Source organism: Suncus etruscus, chromosome X, assembly GCF_024139225.1.
Source record: "Suncus etruscus isolate mSunEtr1 chromosome X, mSunEtr1.pri.cur, whole genome shotgun sequence".
NCBI classification, from domain to species: domain Eukaryota; kingdom Metazoa; phylum Chordata; class Mammalia; order Eulipotyphla; family Soricidae; genus Suncus; species Suncus etruscus.
The window spans coordinates 68958783-68975571 of NC_064868.1; the positions used below are offsets into that span (position 1 = coordinate 68958783).

At 34.0% G+C, this 16789-nt stretch overlaps 1 protein-coding gene across 2 annotated transcripts in view; it reads right to left on the minus strand.

Moving 5' to 3' along the window:
* PCDH19 (protocadherin 19) overlaps positions 1 to 16789 on the minus strand; it is a 201433-nt gene that overhangs the window by 92779 nt on the left and 91865 nt on the right. Inside the window, exon 4 of one of the 2 annotated variants that reach the window (XM_049766591.1) lies at positions 13249 to 13418. In XM_049766591.1, coding sequence (XP_049622548.1) covers positions 13249 to 13418 — 170 coding nt within the window. Of the gene's footprint in view, positions 1 to 13248; positions 13422 to 16789 lie in introns of both variants that reach the window. The other variant, XM_049766590.1, reaches the window with a different exon arrangement.

The following is a 16789-nucleotide window of genomic DNA, read 5'->3' on the forward strand; positions in this document are numbered from 1 at the left end:
GAAACAAATAAAATATAACCTGAAATATAAGTTAAATACTAATAAATAGTAAATATAATGTTGTAAAAGACCATAGCAATGGAGTTACAGAAAATAAAACAATAGAAATGAGACAGCAAAAGATAAAAATGGAGAAGGAAAGAACAGTTATAGTTAAATACTAAATCAATAACAGGACCAACTTGATTTTAATATACAGAAATATGATGTAGTCTCTATGGTAATCAGAAAACTATGGAGCAGGTACTGACTTGCATATCATTTGATGCAGGGAGTACAGGGGCAGGGCATGAAATATACTGGGTTCAATGGTGGCAAGAAATGTTCTCTTCAAAGGATGGGTATTGGACATTGTATGACTGAAACTCAACCATGAACAACTTTGTAACTGTATCTTATAATGATTAAAATAAAAATTATTTAGAAAATAAAAATAAACATATGGAGCAGAGATATTTAGAAAAATTTCTGAGCAAATTGACAAAATATTCCTGTGTGGGGACTTGTGTTTAATTCCTGGCACCGAAAACTTATTTGGAAATTCTAATTATATTGTGTTTGTTTATTACAATGGCATGGAAATCTAACAGAAAAATAAATTAGGGAAAATCCCAAACAATTCTAAACAACAAATTTGTAATTTATTTTTAATTCAATGAGTAAGTTAAAGGAAAATTAAAAATTACCCGAAGCACGATGAAAAGAGAAGAGTTATCAGTCCTATAGGCATAGCTAAAAGTCTTAAAAGGGCAATTCATTCCTATATTGGACCTCATAAATAAACAAAAAAGTTTCTAATTTGATTTAATTACTTCTCTAAGAAGGAAAATTGCAAAAAATCAAATAAACAGTCAACAGAGAAACGTAAGATAAAAATAGAGTAGAAAAATTGGGGGAAAGAAAAAAGAAATGATATAATGTTATAACTTAAGTGTTTTATTTTGTGTATTTATCATATTTTATTTATCTATTCATATTGGGCAAGCAGGCCAGAAAAGGCCCCCACAATGGCAATGAATTCTTGAAATTACAAGGACATTTTGAAAAATAAGAAAAGTTCTGAGAATGCTATATAAAAAAGAGAACATACTGGAGGAGTAACTTTTCACTAATAAAAGTTTCACTATATGATGGTGCAACCCAGAGAAACCTAGACTCCCTCTGAGAGAAGTTCCATGTGGAATGGAATGTCAAAGATTGTCAATTACAATCAACACTCTCCCCTGCAAACACCCTAGTGACCACCCTAGCAATGACCACACCTATGTATAAAACCTCATAAGGGGCAGGTTTAGAGAAATCCTATAAAAGACACTTTAGAACAAAGGAGCTGCACATGTGTATTTTCGGTTTATGGACATGATATCTGTATGCATGCACTGCCCAAATCTCCATTCTTGATCTATGTACTTTCATATTTTAGGACTTGTACCAGAGTGTTCTATTACTTTGAAGAAGACTGCTCTATCTTGAGTGCATAGCTCTCTCTTACTTTCTTATACCTTCCCTTGCTCAATATCACAGAATAAAATCTGTTTTTACTTCACTGCTTGTCTCTTCCTCAAATTATTTCATGAGTGGGAAGGCTATGAATCTGAAAGATCTGCACATGATGTAGGAATGACTTTTCCTATGAAGAGCAATTCCTTGCTCCAGCCTGAGTCCACAGCTACCTGACAATATCTCTGGCAGTGTGGATTAACTGCCTCATCAGGCAGAACAAATGGACCTCAAGGGCTATCCATGCTGTGAAGAAGCTCACCACAGCCTTTATTGATAAGTACTAGATCTACCCAGCTACCAGAGTGGCAAACTTAGGGGAGGGAAGGTGGTAGATTCCCTTCATGGGACTGCTGCGTCTCTCCTACCACATCATATAAGTCACCCTAGGGGACCCACCAGCATCAATGATTATTTCCAGAGTTTGACTATGGTGAATAGAACTGTAATAAAAATAGTAGTACGAATAGGTTTTCTGAAAAGAATTTCTGAGCCCTGGAATAGATACAAAAAGTGGAATTTCTGGATCATAGGAAAACAATTTCTTTTTTTGAGAAGCAAACACATTGTTTTCTTTTTTTAATTTTTTTTATTTTAAATTATGAGAACAAAAGATGCAAAGAAAGAGGACAAGGTAAAGTTACAGTGGAAGGACAATCAGCCTGATTCTCAGAAGAAGTCCCCTTGCTGATATCTTAACTTTGAACTTTCAGCCAAAGAACATTAAGATAAATAAAACAGAATGATGTCTTAAATTCCTAGAAGAAAATACAAAATCATGCAATGTTCAGCTATATGGATGCACATGAAAAGTAACAAAATGAGTGAATTAATCAGGAGAGGAACAAACATAAAATGATTTCTCTCATATCTGTATTATAATGTAGAGAAATAAAAAAAATATGACCAAAGGCAAAAAGAAACTGAGAACCGATCTTATAAAAGGAAGTACAGAAGGAGTAAGACAATACTGGGATAATGCTGAATGGAAGCATACATTATGGTGGAGGGTATGGTACTGGAACATTTTATACAAGGAATCTCACCATTAGCAGTATTGAAAACCATGCTATCGTTTTTTGTTTGTTTGTTTTGTTTTGTTTTGGGGCCACACTTGGCAGCACTCAGTGTTTACTCCTGGCTCTGCCCTCAGAAATTGATCCTGGCATTCTCAGGTGACAATATGGGATGCCGGGGATTGAACTATTGTGAGTCCTGGGTTGAACAAATGCAAGGCAAATATAAAAAGGGCTTCTAAAAAAAAAGATCTGTAAAGCAGATTAAAGCCTAGCTAGGTTAACCAAGGGAAAAAAGAAGAAAATTTTGATAAATATAATTAAAAACAAAATAGATTACGTTCTATCTGCTTCTGCACAAATGTAAGGATACATATGAAACTACTCTGAATGTATATATAGCAACAAATCAAAAACATGAAAAAAATATTGTAGGGTTGCCTGAATAACCTGTATGAGCTCATAGGCTGCCCAATTATTTAGGAAAACACTTCTCTTCTACTCTACCTCCCAATAGTGAGCCACCATTTAAGTTCATAAAGAGATTAAGAAGAGTTATTGCACACATCAAATTTAAATAGGTACAGGAAGATTAGAGGCCGAGGTATTTCATATAACCAAATCACAGCTACCCTTAACATGTAAAGTTTACAAAATTTCCCTTTCTGTTTTTGTATAGCTATTATCTATATTTAAAAGACCCTAAACTATTTTATTATATACTTTCCTGAGTATATTGTTGTTTCCACAATTCTTGATTCTATTCTTACCTGAGCATATTTTTGCATACCTGACTATACTCTAAAATAATCTCTATAGTATAGCGGTAGGGCATTTGCTTTGCGTGCATCTGACCCTGGAGGGACTCAGTTTGATTGCCAGCATTCCATATAGTACCCCAGCCTGCCAAGGGCAATTACTGAGTGCAGAGCCAGGTGTAACCCCTGAGCATTGCTTTGTGTGGCCCCCAAACCAATCAATCAATCAATCAATCAAGTTTAAAAAATAAAATAATCTTTTTCAATAATTTTTAAATCATGATTCTGTCATTATGCTTAATTTTTTAAAAAATAAAGTGAAACAATAAAAATATTACAAAGAAAAATAAGTATTACATGGAATACTATGTAGCCATTAGGAAAAATAAAGCCATGAAATTTTCTTATACATGGATGGGCATAGAGAGTATAATACTGAGTGAAATGAGTCAGAGAGAGATAAACATAAAATAATCTCACTCATCTGTGTGATATAAGGAAAATAAAATATAGTGAGTGTGGGGATGATATTCAGAGACAATAGCAATGAGGATTAGAAGGACCATAGTAGGAAGCCTGCCACAAAGAGTGTAGAATGCTATTAGAGTAGAAAAAGGTCTAATGTGAAAGGGGCATTAATGGCACCACTTCACTAGCAGTAGTACAAGCCAAAAATGTCAAAATATAAAAGAATGAGAGAAGTAAAATGCCTACCCAAGAGGCAGGTGGGGAGGGTGGGTTGGATGGAATAGGGCATAAGGGGAGATGAGAGGGAAACTGTTGATTTTGATGGCAATAAATGCACAAAGGTGAAGGTGTTTTATATTGTATGACTGCAACTTAATAATGAACAACTTTATCCATTAAAAACTGTTTAAATAAAAACAGAAGTAGTATTATTAGTAAGCTAAGACAGGATATAAAAATAGAATAATTTAAAGTTTCATAAATCAAATTACACTTGGTATATCAATATAATGATGAAATTAAAGAAATTAAATTCAAGAACCCTTCAAACATAAAAAAGTGAGTCAGAAATCACATCTTTAACAAAAATTTTAAAAGTCTTATAATCATACAGCTTTACAATTGTTAGCTAAGAAGAAATAAAAACTTTAGCTGACCAACATGAATATCATATATTAAAAATAATTAAGTCTCACTAATAATAAAAGTACAAGACCAGATGTTTTCACTAGTGAATTCTATAGTGCTGTCAAAGAGAAACTAATACCCACCTAAGTCAAACCCTTCCAAAATATTCAATAGGAGGTAAACACATCCAAAATTATTCTACTGGACAAATATCACTCTAATCCTCAGCTAAAAAAGGGCAATGCACACTAAAACATATATATATATATGTAACTAAATATGGGCTAATCATAAGTGCAAAAATCCTATAATAATCTTGATTAATTGAACCTGACAATATATCAATTGTATTGTTCATAATAGCCAAGCATTATTCAATCTATGGATACATGAATGGTTCAATATCCATAAATCAATTCATAGAATACATCATAAAAAAAACAAAAAGAAAAATGAAATTATATGATTACATAAATAATGTAGAAAAATATGTCTCAAGATCCATTTATGATAAAACTGTTTCACAAATTTGAAATATAAAGACCAAACTCCAATATAATAATAACTATTTAATAGAAAACCTCAAAGAAATATCATATGGCATTAAACTCAATTCTAAAAAATGAAAAGATTTTCCCCCTACCATTTGGAACTAGATAAGGTATTTCATTCTTACCAGTACTCTTTAACATAGGTTTTGAAAACCTATTTAGAGTAACTAGGCAAGAATATGAAATCAAAGAAACCAAACACAAGTGAAACAGTAAAGTTATAGCTATTTGTGGATAACAGTAATAAAAATATACACAGAAAATCTAAAACAGCACAAAATGTATATTATAATTAATAAATTCAGGAAAAGAGCAATAATTAAAATAATAAACATAAATCTTTTGTGTTATTTCATTAAACAATAAATTGGAGAAATGGAAAATTGAGTAATATCATACTTCCATAAGAAATGTAACTGAATAAAACAAATGAATTAGGATATATGTATAATTTAACTAATAATGCATAACTAATTGAAATAGAGGACACAAAGAAATAGAAAAACAATGCGATTATGAATGGGAAGAATAAACATTATTGAAATGCACCTTTTAAAGTGTCGCAATAAAATGTACTCAAGATAACTCTTGGTTGTGCCCTCAAGGATAACTTCTAGTTGGGTTTGGGAGACAATATGGAATGCCTGAGATAAAAAGTAGGTCAGTTATGCAAGGCAAGTATTATCGGCTCCTGCCTCTAAATTTTTATTTTATTTTTATCTATTATTGTTACATTTAGGTGAACTGGTTATAATGTTGTTAACTTTTCTAGTTCTAATGGACAAACTGTGCTCAAGCAATTTACAAGACTTGTGCAAATCCCATGGACATAACAATTGCATTTTTCCAGTAGATTGAACAAATAATTCTAAAAGTTGTATGGTAACCCCAAAGAACTTGAATAACAAGAAAAATCTGAAATAAAGTTGAAAAAAATGGATAAATCAGGCACCCCAACTTTAACTATATTACAAAGCAATAGCAATTAAACTGTATGACATTACAAGTATGTATAAGCACTGCAGCCAGGTATGTAATAAAAATGTGTATCAGGGTCCAGAGAGATAGTACAGTGGCGTTGGCCTTGCAAGCAGCCAATCCAGGACCAAAGGTGGTTGGTTCGAATACCGGTGTCCCATATGGTCCCCCGTGCCTGCCAGGAGCTATTTCTGAGCAGACATCCAGGAGTAACCACTGAGCACCGCCGGGTGTGACCCAAAAACCAAAAAAAAAAAAAAGTGTATCCGGAACTGGAGAGATAGCACAGCGGTAGAGCGTTGCCTTGCAAGCAGCCCACCCAGGACAGACCTGAGTTCAATTCCCAACATCCCATATGGTTCCCCAAGCTTGCCAGGAGCGTTTTCTGAGCACAGAGCTAGGAGTAAAAGTTAAGCGCCACCGGGTGTGGACAAAATAAACTACAAAAAAAGCAAAAAAGCAGAAAAATGTGTATCAGCACCACTAGTAAAGTTTATGAAATTTACCAGAACATAGGTTCTGCTACAAGCACCATAGCTATTTGTGTAAACTCAGCCAGGCTCTACAATCAATTCTGTAAAGCATTACTGCCAACTATGTGTGATTCTCAGTCATCACAAAAATAAAAATGTAGGGAAGAGAAAAAGAATACTTCTTAAAAAACAAAAAGTAATATGTTTTTAGAAAAAAGAGATACACTGACCAGCGGACTACAACAGAAACATCAGAAATATATATATATATATATTAAATATATATATTAACTCACATATAGTCTTTATAGGATAATATATAGCCAAGACCATAAAGTAGTGAAAAAGTAAACACTGCTGAGAAAATGGGGGAAAATGCAAATAAAATATCTAAGAATAATAAACTTGGCAGTTGCTGTGTCTTCACCTGGCCAGCTCCATAAACTCACTCTGTTTTCAAAAGAAATGTAAACCAAATCATGAAATATTGTGAATATACCAGCTACACAGCTGAAAGCTGGCAGTCTCAGGAGGAGAGACACCTGCTACACCCATCACCAAAAGTTGCTGCCTATGGCTGTGCTTGACTCTCTGCAATGAAACCAGTCTGACCATATGCAAGTATTTGGGCTGATATGACCAGAACATTTTTGGATTGAGTGCAGGCACCTACTCTTGGCTTCTTGTACTTCTGAAAGACCTGGAAGGTGAAAACATGCACCACACAAGCTGTATTATCAGAAATAGTGCTTGGAATTCCTGGATCCATTTTTGTTTAATTAATACTGTCATCCCTAGAGGAACATGCCAATGTCTAGCTGAAATCAACTAATATTCAGAAAGAAGTTAAGAAACGTAATGGCCAGCTAGCAACAAGAGCTTATGAAACCATCTGACAACAATTGACTTCATTGGAGATACAATAATTTTCAAAAAAAAGTTTTATACTATACTTATTTTTTTCTCTTTCTTTCTTTATTTTCTTTTTTAATAATATTGCTTCCACTATCTTTAAACAAGTATATCATGATCAACTATTTCAGCTATGATATATGTTCTTTATTAAAGTAAATTAAAAATATAAAAAATTATATTAATAGCTATGCATAAAATTAACTCAAAGTGAATTATACACAGTTCTTAAACCAAAACAATAAAAACTATAGGTGATATACTCTGGTCCTAAATATCAGATATATAGTTGGAAACTCAGCTCTAATTACAAGGGGAATGAAAAGTAAGAATAAACCAATGAGACTAATCAAAAATTTTAAACACGGATAAAAAGTTACTTCAAAGAGTCAGATTATTTTTCCCTAAAATATTTCTAAAAGGCGAAGAGATAGTGCAGCGGTAGGGTGTTTGCCTTGCTAGCGGCCTACCCAGGACCAATGGTGGTGCGAATCCTGACATCCCATATGGTCCCCCATGCCTGCCAGGAGCGATTTCTGAGCAGAGAGCCAGGAGTAACCCCTGAGCGCCGCCGTGTGTGACCCCAAAACCAAAAATAAAATAAAATAAAATATTTCTAAGAGTATCTGTACCTCTCTTTTCACAGCAGTGCCAGCTAAAGCATAAAACCAATTTACATGCCCCTTAGAAAATAATCAGAAAAAGAAGCTCAGCCAAATATGTACTTGATAGAATACTACTCTGCTTTTTTTCTTTTATAATTATAATTACTTTTTTGTAACTGTGTGATGCACAGTAAAGTTGTTATGGTTAAATTTCAGTCACACAAAATTATGATTCAATTTTAAAAATAAATTGACAAAATAAAGAGAAAGGATAGTATTAAATCTTTCATTCATTTATAGAAAACTAATTACTAAACTAACTAGAAAGTGACAAAAGTAAGATCTTTACTCACTTATAAATATTACCACATTTAAAATATTACCACATTTAATTGTTGTAGGGGATTGGAGAAATGTGTAGAGGAGAACTTTTTGGTGGTGGGAGGCATTGAAACTGTGGTGATAGTAATTAGTAACTATATATATATATATATATATATATATATATATATATATATATATATATATATATATATATATATATATATATATATATATATATATATAGAGGGGGGGGATGGAGAAAAGATCCAGAAATTACATAATAATTTAAAATCAGTAAGTTAATTAAAATTGTTAAATAAAAATGCTCTTGAAGAAGCACAAAACTCAGGAAAGCAATGAATAGAATGAACTGAGGTGGCTGAATGAAGGGAGTTCATTGAATATCTTCAGTAGTTAAAATCTACACTGAAAAATGAACTGAATAAATTCCCTGAACGGAGTTCCAGTAGAGAAAAACATTAGATATCCACCCATGAAAGAAATTTCACAATGGGTATGTGTGCAGCAATGAAGGAAAACGAAAAATTAAGCAGCTGCAAAGCAAAGGACAGAAAAATGGGAAGCCTAGATTGGAGCTATCAGTAAAGAGAAGCGATGAGAAACTCAGCACAATGTGTTCATCTCAGTATTAATTACAATAGATAGCACCCCAAAACATGAGTGGATTGCAAAATTGTGGCATGTCTTCTGCATCCCTCTATTCATTGCAGAACAATCACCAGAATCTGGAAGCATCCCAAGTGTCTAAGAACAATCTGTGGCACATCTACACAATGGAATACTATGCAGCTCTAAGGAAAAATGAAGTCATGAAATTTGCTTATATATGGAGTGTAATATGTGAGCTAAATGAATTAGAGAAAGAGGACAAAACAGAACAGTTGCATTCATTTTTGGGTTATAAAATAACATAATATAGTAATAGTATCAGAGTTAATAGAGGTGAAGGCTAGGAGGACCAGTTCATGATGGAAGCTTGCCATAATCTTGCCTTTAGGGCAGAGAAGAGGCCACTATGACAATGATAGTTGATCATTATCACTTTAGAAATGTACTGTGTGCTCAAAGGAAATTAAAGTGATAAGCATGATATTAATTCAGTAACAATATTGCAAGCCACAGTGTCTAAAAGAAAAAAAAAGAAGAGGGAGAAAGAAACTGAGAGAAGCAAAATGTCAGCCACAGAATTGGGAAGGGGAGAAAGTATAGGGGAGGCGTAGAGGGAAACTGGGTACCTTGTTGGTGGGAAATATGCACTGGCAAAGGATATTGTATATTGTATGACTGAAACTCAATCAAGAACAACTTTGTAACAGAAAAAAGCACTGTATTATGAAAACCTTGTAACTATGGTGCTTAAATAAATCTAAACATATATTATAATGGAACACTACTCCTTTAAAAGATAAAATGAAACTTCCTATTGATACAATTCAGATGATAATAGAGGGTGTCATATTAAATGAAATAAGGCAGAAGAATAAGAAAAAATACTACATATGAATCTGTGGTATATAAAGGAACACAGAATGGGAATGAACAGCATTCAATGAAAATAAACACTTGTTTTGTAAAAACAGAACTGAATTATATGGCAGTTCATAGGAAAGAAGTGAGTTGGAAATGAGTAGATTAGAAGATACTAAGAAAATGGTGGAGATTATTGGGTACTTTGGTAGTAACTGTACATCAAGAGCAAAAATATTATTGTAACACATTACCTCAATAGAAATAATAATGCAAGCATAATATATGATCTGTAACTTCTGCTTAAATACTGGCAACAGTGTTTTAATACTCTCATTCCTCACTTAAAGACGTAATATATGAGTATGATCTTAATTCTGAGAATTACCAGATCCTATGTTACATATGAGCTAAAGACAAAATTTAATGTGAGCCAAATTTACCAAAACAAAGTTAGAAGGTGTACTCTGTTGGTTATATTTTGCCCAATTTTGTCTGAATGAGTTAAATTTTATCAAGATCAGATTTAACAAGTATTATCATAAAATTTCTTTTTCTCCAAAGACATTTATTCAAATCTCAGGAGTAGTTCTCCTCTAGAACCTCAAGAGATTTGCATCAGGACACTTGGATTTGAGATGCCTATCAATGAACCAACAGAATTGTCCATTATTATTTCTCAAAGAACGTTTTCAGAATTTCAGTATATATCTGAGTACTAAGAATGATTTTCCATTCTCACCTTCTAAAATTTTTAGTCCTCAGAAACAACCATAGTATATTTTCATGGAACAAATTTAAACTCATTGCATTACATGGTCAGTAATGCATGACATGGATTGTCTCTCAAGCAGTATGCTTTTTTGTTTTGTTTTGTTTTGGGGCCACAGCCAGAGATGTTCAGGGATTACTTCTGGCTTTGTGCTCAGAAATCACTCCTGCTAGGCTCGGGGGACCATATGGGATGCTAGGGATTGACCCAGACTCAGCCATATGCCCTACCCACTGTTCTATTGCTCCAGAACAAACACTATGCTTTGGGATAAAAACGAGATATATTTATTATGTTATCAGGGTCTGAGTAAGCAAAAATGCCATAAATTATTTATTGTGGCAATTGTCACAGTTTTTTTGAGTAGTAAGCATCAGCTCACTAAGCTGGGAACCTGTGCTAGCATGAATAACCTTTAAATACAACAATTTAGTGCTATTATAGGAAGCTTCAGAAGAACTGTGACAATTATCATATTATTGATTCTAATATGTGAGCAAGATATGAATATCATTTGTATCTAAATTTTATTAGTCAAGCAAGGTGAAAATACCCAAGGGCTGGGTTAAATTTAATCCCTGCTGAAATAGGGGAGGATTCAAAATACTGGCATGTTTAATATTGAGGTACTGAATGGTGAATGAAATAGCAAAATGTGTATGCCTGTTCAACTCATATTAATTGCATATGTAAAAAGAGTCTGATGATAATAATATACATTTTCTTTAGAATACTCATAACTATGAAATATACATCTATCTTCAATAGCTATATAGATCTATTGTTTATATATATAAACTTTATCCCATTTGTGAGAAACAATTCCCTAGAAAAATTAATTGTAGATATTATTGTCCTAAGCAAATGTGACAAGAAATTAAAATAAATGTTTTGTAAGCCAAGCATAAAGAATAATTATGTTTATTTCACCTCTTGAAAGCATTTTAGAATACATCTAATTTAATCTCCTTATAATATAAATGGAAAATTTAAACAAAAGATTTGTAATACATATGTGCACATATCGATTTACATCCAGTGATATACTAAAATAATCTAAGAATAAAATTGTCCATTTCAGCAATAACTTTCAGCAATTAATTCCTTAATCTCTATGTCAGTAAAATTGCCACAAATTATATCTGTGGATTTCAGCATTCTTCAGTGATGCAAAATAGCACTATACAATAATGACTTATCCTATCTATATTATAAACTTTGGCACTTAATTCTGCTAAAGAGAGGACAAGCTAAAGAATTTAATAATATGCACAGTGACTAATTTTTCCTTAGAAAAATATTGTTTGTGGCTTATGTGGATTTTTACTTTAGGTTCATTTATAAGTCCAAAACTAAAGAATTTAATCATATTACTGTGAAATACAATCACTAAAGATTACACATAAACACCCATATTTTTGTCTCATTTTAAAATCTTTTAGCAATGTGTCTTCCACCTGACACTTCGAACTTCTTTCAACATTTAACAATTTGAAACCTTCACTCAGTGAAAACACCATACTTTTTAATTTCAAAAGATGGACAATATACCTACTATGTTCATCTCAGTAAAACAAGAAAATAAAATCTGTGCCCAAGTCCATCTAAAATATTTTGACCTAAATGAAATGTTAGTATTTTTATACACTTATATCTGGCACTATTTTAAATAGCTCCTTTTGCCAAACAAACTGTTGAGTTAATAAAAAGGACTTTTCCCTGTAAATGAGGATGACAGACCTATATGTAAATTTGAAGCATATAAGACTCCTATGCAAATTTCAATATGACTAATTTGATTCAGCCTATTTTAGTTTTAGGTCTACACTCAGTGGTACACAGGACTCAATATTCTCTTCTATCTGTGTTCAGGTCTCAGTCATTTGTACTCAAGGGTCATTTATGGTGATGAAGATCAAATCTGTGACAGCTGCCAGCAAGACAAATTCCTAACTAGCTGTACTATCTGTCCAGCCCAGCCATGTTTTCTTATTTTTGTCATTCCTCTGCATTCATTGAATGGTTATACAGTTTTGGTCTAGTCAAAGTGGAAAATTTTGGTGACAATTCACAGTTAATAATATACAATATAAAATATGTTCAATGTTATATAATAGCAAGTATAATAGCTCTCCATCCCAAATTGCATTTGTCTTATTTTCAGCCAACCCAAGTTTGATCCCTGGCATTATATATGGTCTACTGAGCATTGCCAGGAGTGATTCATGAGCACAGAGTGAGCAACTAAGGAAAAACATAGTACAAAGAAAAGTGTGCTCCAATTACTTCCACCAAAAAATATATACAAGATGTGATAGAAAATCAAGTTTTACCTGAGTTAAGTTAACTAGTATGATATGGAAATAAAGCCATTTTTATTGGACTCATTAGTAAAGTGTGTTTAAATGAATTCTTAATGAAAAGGCATCTGCTCATTTCTTATATTCTCAGAGAAGTTATCATTGAATATAACATATAAATATTTTATAATGTCAGCTTTTTAAAAGGTTGAGCATTATGTTATACCATAGGATGCATCCATGGGGGATGCTAAAACATCTTTTCAAGTTCCAGGACATCTCAAAGTCCTATAGATGCTGCAGAGAACATGCATCTCAAAGCCCTTATAGATTCTGCAGGACATCTCAAAGCCTTAGAGATGCTCAATGAACACTTTGAAAACACTATTAACTGAAGTAAAATAGTACAAAGTGCTTATGAACAGACTCGGTAGCTTGACATTTGAGATTGCAACTTACTCAAAACTAGTTCTTACCATGTTCAGGCATCTGGGATCCCATAGAAGTCACACTGGTGTTCAGCACATCATTGACAGCAGTATCACAATACAGGCTTCGCTGGACGTCGTGTTCACTGTCAGTCTGGTCACTTTCCTCATGCCCACTGTCCTTCAGACTGTTGCCCTCTAAATCCTTGAAGGTGGAACTGCTAGGTTAAAGAGAAAATTAAAATTGACTACCATGAAAGAACTTCTTAAGTTATTTCAGAATCATAACAATGTCACCACTGTAACAGACAAAGTACTAGCTTGTTCTCTAGTGCAGGAAGAAAAGACTTTTTCTCAGTATATTATAGATTTTATGAATTCTTGGATCCTATTTGCTAGGATTTTGTTGATGATATTTGAATCAGTATTTATCACATCTATTGGCCTGTATTTTTCTCTGTTTTTGTTGAGTGTCTGTTTTTCATATCAAGGTAAGGTTAACTTTATAGAAACTGGAAATATTTCTGTTTATTCGATTTCCTGGAAGAGCTTGAAAAGATTGGCAGTAAGTCTTACTAAAAGCTCTGCAAGAACTCACTAGTGAATCCATCTGGGACTTGGCTTTAGTTTTTGGAAATAATTTTGATTACTATTTCAGAACCCTGTTAATGATAGGTTTGTTCAAGATTTCACATCATCTTGATTTAATGTTAGACAGTATAGGGGCCCAAGAATTTCTCCATTTCATCTAATTTCTTAAATTTTGTGGCACAATTCTTTTCAAAATAAACTCAGCTTTCTTTTCAATGCCTGTATTATCTGTTATATCATCTGATTTTTCATTTCTGATTTGGTTTATTAGTATATTCTACTTGTAAGACTTGCTAATGGCTTTTCAACCCTGTATATTTTTTCAAATTATAAAATATTGCTTTCATTTGTCTTATGAATTACTATTAGGGTTTCCACTTTATTAATTTTTGTTAGGTTATACCTTATTTAATCCAAACAAAGATCATACCAGGTGTGTTTGTACCTGTTTATTAACAACATGATTTCATCCAAAACAAAGATCAATCCTGTTTTTTTGTACCTGTTTATTAACAATTTGACTTCATCCAAAACAAAGATTCTCCCTGGTTTCCTTTGCATATTTGTTTGCAACTTGGTTTTCCCCCAAACAGAGATTGTTTAACATGTAAACCTGAGTGGGGCTGGTTCAGGATAGATTGCCCTATCTGTCCTTATTCTGTCCTTACTCCCCCCCCCCCGGGGGTGGTCTCTATATTAAATCAAACTGACCATTCTGGCAGAAAACTCGCTCTTGATATGAGGTATAAGATTGCCAGATTATGGCTTCTTCTGAGGATCCTGAGAACCTGAAGGGAACTCTGTCCTGTGCTTCTCTGTCTTTCCTGAATTCTTGAAGCTCTCCTCAGAGCCCTGGGAAGCGAACCTCAAAAAAAAAAACTGCATTCTGAAGCTGTCCAGCGAGCAAGTAAGTAAGAACTGGCTGGCTGTGGGGGTTGTCAGGCAGAGTGCTGATTGCTCTACTTGCAGAGACTCCTCCCTGCTGTGCTTCTTCTGAGGACCCTGAGGACCTGAAGGGAACTCTGTCCTGTGCTTCTCTGTCTTTTCTGAATTCTTAAAGCTCTCCTCAGAGCCCCGGGAAGAGCACCCCCAAAAACTGTCACCTAGAGGCCCCAGAAGAGCGCCACCACTCCAATTTGCTTCGAAGCCTTGCATTCTTTCGAATGAATAAAGCCCCACCACAGCACGCAGGAAAAATCACACTAGAAGCTTGACAATGGGGAAATCTCACAGGCAAACACCATACACAGAGAATGGAGATGATAGCTCGGATGACCCAAAAAATTCCAACCATCAGATTAACCTCTTGGATAAGGACCTTAGAATAGAAATATAGAAGATGTTCGTGGAACTCAAAGAAAGCATAGATCGATCTGAACAAAACACAAAGACAGAAATCAGTAAGTCCAAACTGAAATAACAGATCTGAAAAACACGGTAGTGCAACTGAAGAACTCAGTGGATAGCCTCTTCAACAGGTTAACAGCAGCTGACGACAGAATCAATGTGCTAGAAGATGAGATGCAGAAAAATTCAACACAGCAGAAGAAATTGGAAAAGAACCTTAAGACAAGTGATCAGGCAATGGAAGAAGTACTCAAGAAATGTGAACAGATGAAAATAGAAATCTTTGATAAACTCAACAGAAACAACATAAGAATCAGTGGAGTCTCAGAGGCCCAGGTAGGAGATCCCCAGGAAGAATCAACTGTCAAAGAGATCATCAAGGAGATACTCCCAGAGTTAAACACTACATGCAATCTAATCCTGCATGCCTAAAGAGTACAGCAAAGAGATCCAAAGAAAAACACCCCAAGACACATCCTTGTTACAATGACAAATCCCACAGATAGAGATAGAATACTAAAAGCAGCAAGATCAAAAAGGGAAATTACATTCAAAGGAGCATCCTTAAGACTCACAGCAGACATGTCACAAGAAGCTCTCAAGGCCAGAAGACAGTGACGGGATATTGTGACAAGACTGAATGAAATGGATGCCTCAGCAAGAAAACTGCACCCAGGTTTGAAGTAAGGATACATAGCTTCATGAATAAACAACAGCTCAGAAACTTCACAGATAAAAAACCAGCCTTAAAGGAAAAACTGAAAGGTCTACATTAAGACAAGAGAGACCAACAAATACAGCAAACTTATCTACAAAGATGACATTAAATCCTATGACAATCATCTCCCTCAATGTCAATGGACTAAATTCACCAATTAAAAGACACAGAGTGGCAAAATGGGTCAAAAAGATGAATCCAACCTTCTGCTGCCTACAAGAAACACACCTGAATAATCAGAACAAACATAGACTAAAAACCAAAGGCTGGAGGAAAATCATCCAAGCAAACAACACCATTTAAAAAGCTGGGGTGGCCATATTAATATCTGATGACACCAACTTTATACTCAGTAAAGTGGTGAGGGACAAAGATGGACAATTTGCACTAATCAAGGGATATGTACAACAGGAAGAAATCAGACTATTAAACATATATGCACCCAATGAGAGACCAACACACTAATACAATTATTGACAAATCTGAAAGAGGACATTAATAATAACTCAATAATTTGGGAGACCTCAACACGGCCCTGTCAACACTTGATAGATCAACCAGACTGAAACCCAACCAAAACAGGTCTAGTAGACCTGAGAAGAGAAATGGAAGAAAGAGGACTAGTAGATATATATAGGACACTCCACACCAAAAAACTGGATACACACTCTTCTCCAATGTACATGGGTCATTCTCCAGGATAGACTACATGCTGACACATAAAACATACCTTCATAAAATCAAGAGGATAGAAATCTTGCAGGCTACCTATGCTGACCATAAGGCTCTGAAATTATATGTGAACTACAAAGGGACACAGAAGAAAATCTTTAACAATTGGAAATTAAACACCCTGCTATTGAACAACCAGTGGGTCCAAGATGAAATTAAAAAGAAAATCGAAACTTTCCTGGAAACAAATGATAATGAAGA